We start from the raw sequence: 2,536 nt of genomic DNA on the forward strand, positions 1-2,536 counted from the left end.
TGGTAGGTTATGAATCCTAACCCAAATTGATACTGAGGTAAAGCTTTCCCTAGTAGGATGAAACTTTTTAGACCATTTCTGAACGATAAAGGGTTTTCCATGAAAAAATCATGCACCATTAGACCACATCATATCATAATCCTCAACCGAAGAGAACTTGAAGAGGAAAAAACCGTCTGATAGAGCTATAAGTTGAAAGGTACCTTTGAGTTTCCAGATCCTTTTAGCAGTGGCGTTCAAAGTTTCATAGTAAGGTCTCTTATCGATAGAGTATCCGACAAGGCAGAGACTCCAATCGATAGCAGCTGCATCAGTGAAGTCTTCGTTGAAAGGAATGATCTCTTCCGACGTTTCCATGAGAGAGACCGGTATATTAGGTGAGGAAGGCTCAGGCTCTACGATGATATTAGACCAAAGGTGGTCTAAAGCACGGGTTGAAGCAGGGGGTGAAGAAATGGAGTCATTAGCTGGGGGGGGGGGGGGGGGAGGGGGGAGGGGGGCGGGGGGGGAGGGGGGGGGGGGAGAGAGAGAGAGAGAGAGAGAGAGAGAGAGGTGATCCATGGTGATAGGCACCGGTAGAAGGCCAGTGGCGCCAAGGCGAAAAGGAACTCCGAGGGCGAGAGGAAGGGGCTGCTAGGGCACCCAGAGCGCTCTCATATCACCGAGGCTTTTTTCGTATGACCATTAGAGCTTCTCCTATTGCTTATGCATAATAGATGAGGGGACAAAACCAATTGCTCAATTCAAATGTACCCGACTAGAGGATATTCTGCATATATTGTATTTATGCTTGCATGGAATATATGACGTTAAATTATCTAGGGACCACATATATTTTGCTCATTCCATACAGACAGATAGCCATTTGTAAGCTATAGAATAAACTCTACGAGGAATGTAAATGTGACACAAGGATTTAACATAAACACATACTTCTCACTCAGTCTTGGAACCAATAATGATGGTTTATTATGTAAGAAAAAATCAAAAAAATAAGCAGAGCCAAAATATATAAAAGAAAATATGACAAATGAAACTCAACGGTTTTTGCTTTCACCTTTATTTCCTCCACTACCTCAGTAAAATCATTATTATGAAATATTAAAGAAAGAACATGGCTGCATAGAGGAGCATCAATAGTTGGAATAAAAGTGTAAGCTCCACAACATACAAAGAATTATTTGATCCCAACAATTGAAGGACTGAACTCACAACTAATTGCTTAACCACAAGTTAAATCTACAATTTAATCATTTTTCATTGTTCCTGTTGTTGGTTTTCACTGCCAAGGTTTAATTTGGGACAATTTTTTTATTGTTTTTTAAAGCAACTTTTTAATACAAATTTTTTACTAAAAGGCTTCTTTAAAAATCAACAAGAAAGCCATCCCAAATGAAGCCTAAATTTCATTAGGGTAAATTCAAAAAAAAAAAAAAGACAGGATTCTTAATATAATAGCCATGTTATAAAGAGACAATAACGCAACCATTCAGCAAACAAAAACAGTTGAAACCAGAGTTTCATAATCAAGAAAGGCAAGATTTTTAGCAGGTCGATATGTAAATTATGCAAATAAACCAAGCTTCATCCCATTGACTTTATTTTTATTCAAAGACACATTGGCATCAGCTGACATTGCTTTCAGAAATATACCTACAGCAGGTGTTACATCCTTTTGAACGGCTTGGGTCTAACAATTTATGACGGTTAAACACAAATTACATTTTAAGTAAACTTAGCTTCCGATGTAACATTATAAAACACAAATGATCACAAAATAATACCTCAATTTTTATGCTGCATCCTCCCACTCTCCGCACCAGCATAAGGATCAATTATAACGTTAATTACTGCTGGTTTCCTGGAAGAGAAAGATTCAGAAAGCGCAGATTTAAGTTCCTCGGGTGTCTCAACAACATAGCCTTTTCCTCCAAATGCTTCAATCAAAGTATGGTAAGCTGCCCCTGAAACAAAGGAGGTAGGAGCAGGATCATCCTTGTATGGACCAGTTATTTCATCAGGATTTCTTCTATCACCACCATAAACACCTCCATTGTTAAAAACAATCACCACAACCGGTAACTGGTACCTCACCAATGTCTGCAGAAACCCACCATAAACTATCAGAAGATGACTAGAAGGTTTCAAAATTTATGCCGGATAAATGTTAAGCTCAACATGTGTTGATATGCAAGCCTCAGGGACAACAAACTGATAAATATCAGAAGTTCGAATTACACATGTGGGCTCCGAAAATTCCATTTTATGTGTGTGATCCCGGCCTCTTCGTGCCATCTGTCTATTTTTCTTTTGAGTGTTTGTGTGACGATGACGACAAAGAGCTTTAATGAGATTAGGTTCCGGGGGAATTTTCAGAAGGCAGATTGGGTTTTAGATAAGACACTACCCAGAGATTTCGCCCTCATTTGGTGAGGACTTTTTGATCTGAGTTCTGGTTTCCTATAGGCGCAAGCCCCTATAGTTAATTACCCCTCCCAATAATAAGAGAGAACTTTCGATTAAGGCTAGTCGTAAA

General features: G+C 39.1%; 1 protein-coding gene across 1 annotated transcript; it reads right to left on the minus strand.

Moving 5' to 3' along the window:
* Positions 1-1,541: 1,541 nt before the first annotated feature.
* LOC110096762 (2-hydroxyacyl-CoA lyase-like) lies at positions 1,542-2,148 on the minus strand (the record flags this gene model as incomplete). The annotated part of the gene is made up of 1 exon (XM_020822835.2): positions 1,542-2,148. A coding segment is annotated over one exon (363 nt), but the record flags the coding sequence as incomplete, so codon positions are not given.
* Positions 2,149-2,536: the final 388 nt, after the last annotated feature.

Source organism: Dendrobium catenatum, unplaced genomic scaffold (assembly GCF_001605985.2).
Source record: "Dendrobium catenatum unplaced genomic scaffold, ASM160598v2 fragScaff_scaffold_1023, whole genome shotgun sequence".
In the NCBI taxonomy this organism is placed as follows: domain Eukaryota; kingdom Viridiplantae; phylum Streptophyta; class Magnoliopsida; order Asparagales; family Orchidaceae; genus Dendrobium; species Dendrobium catenatum.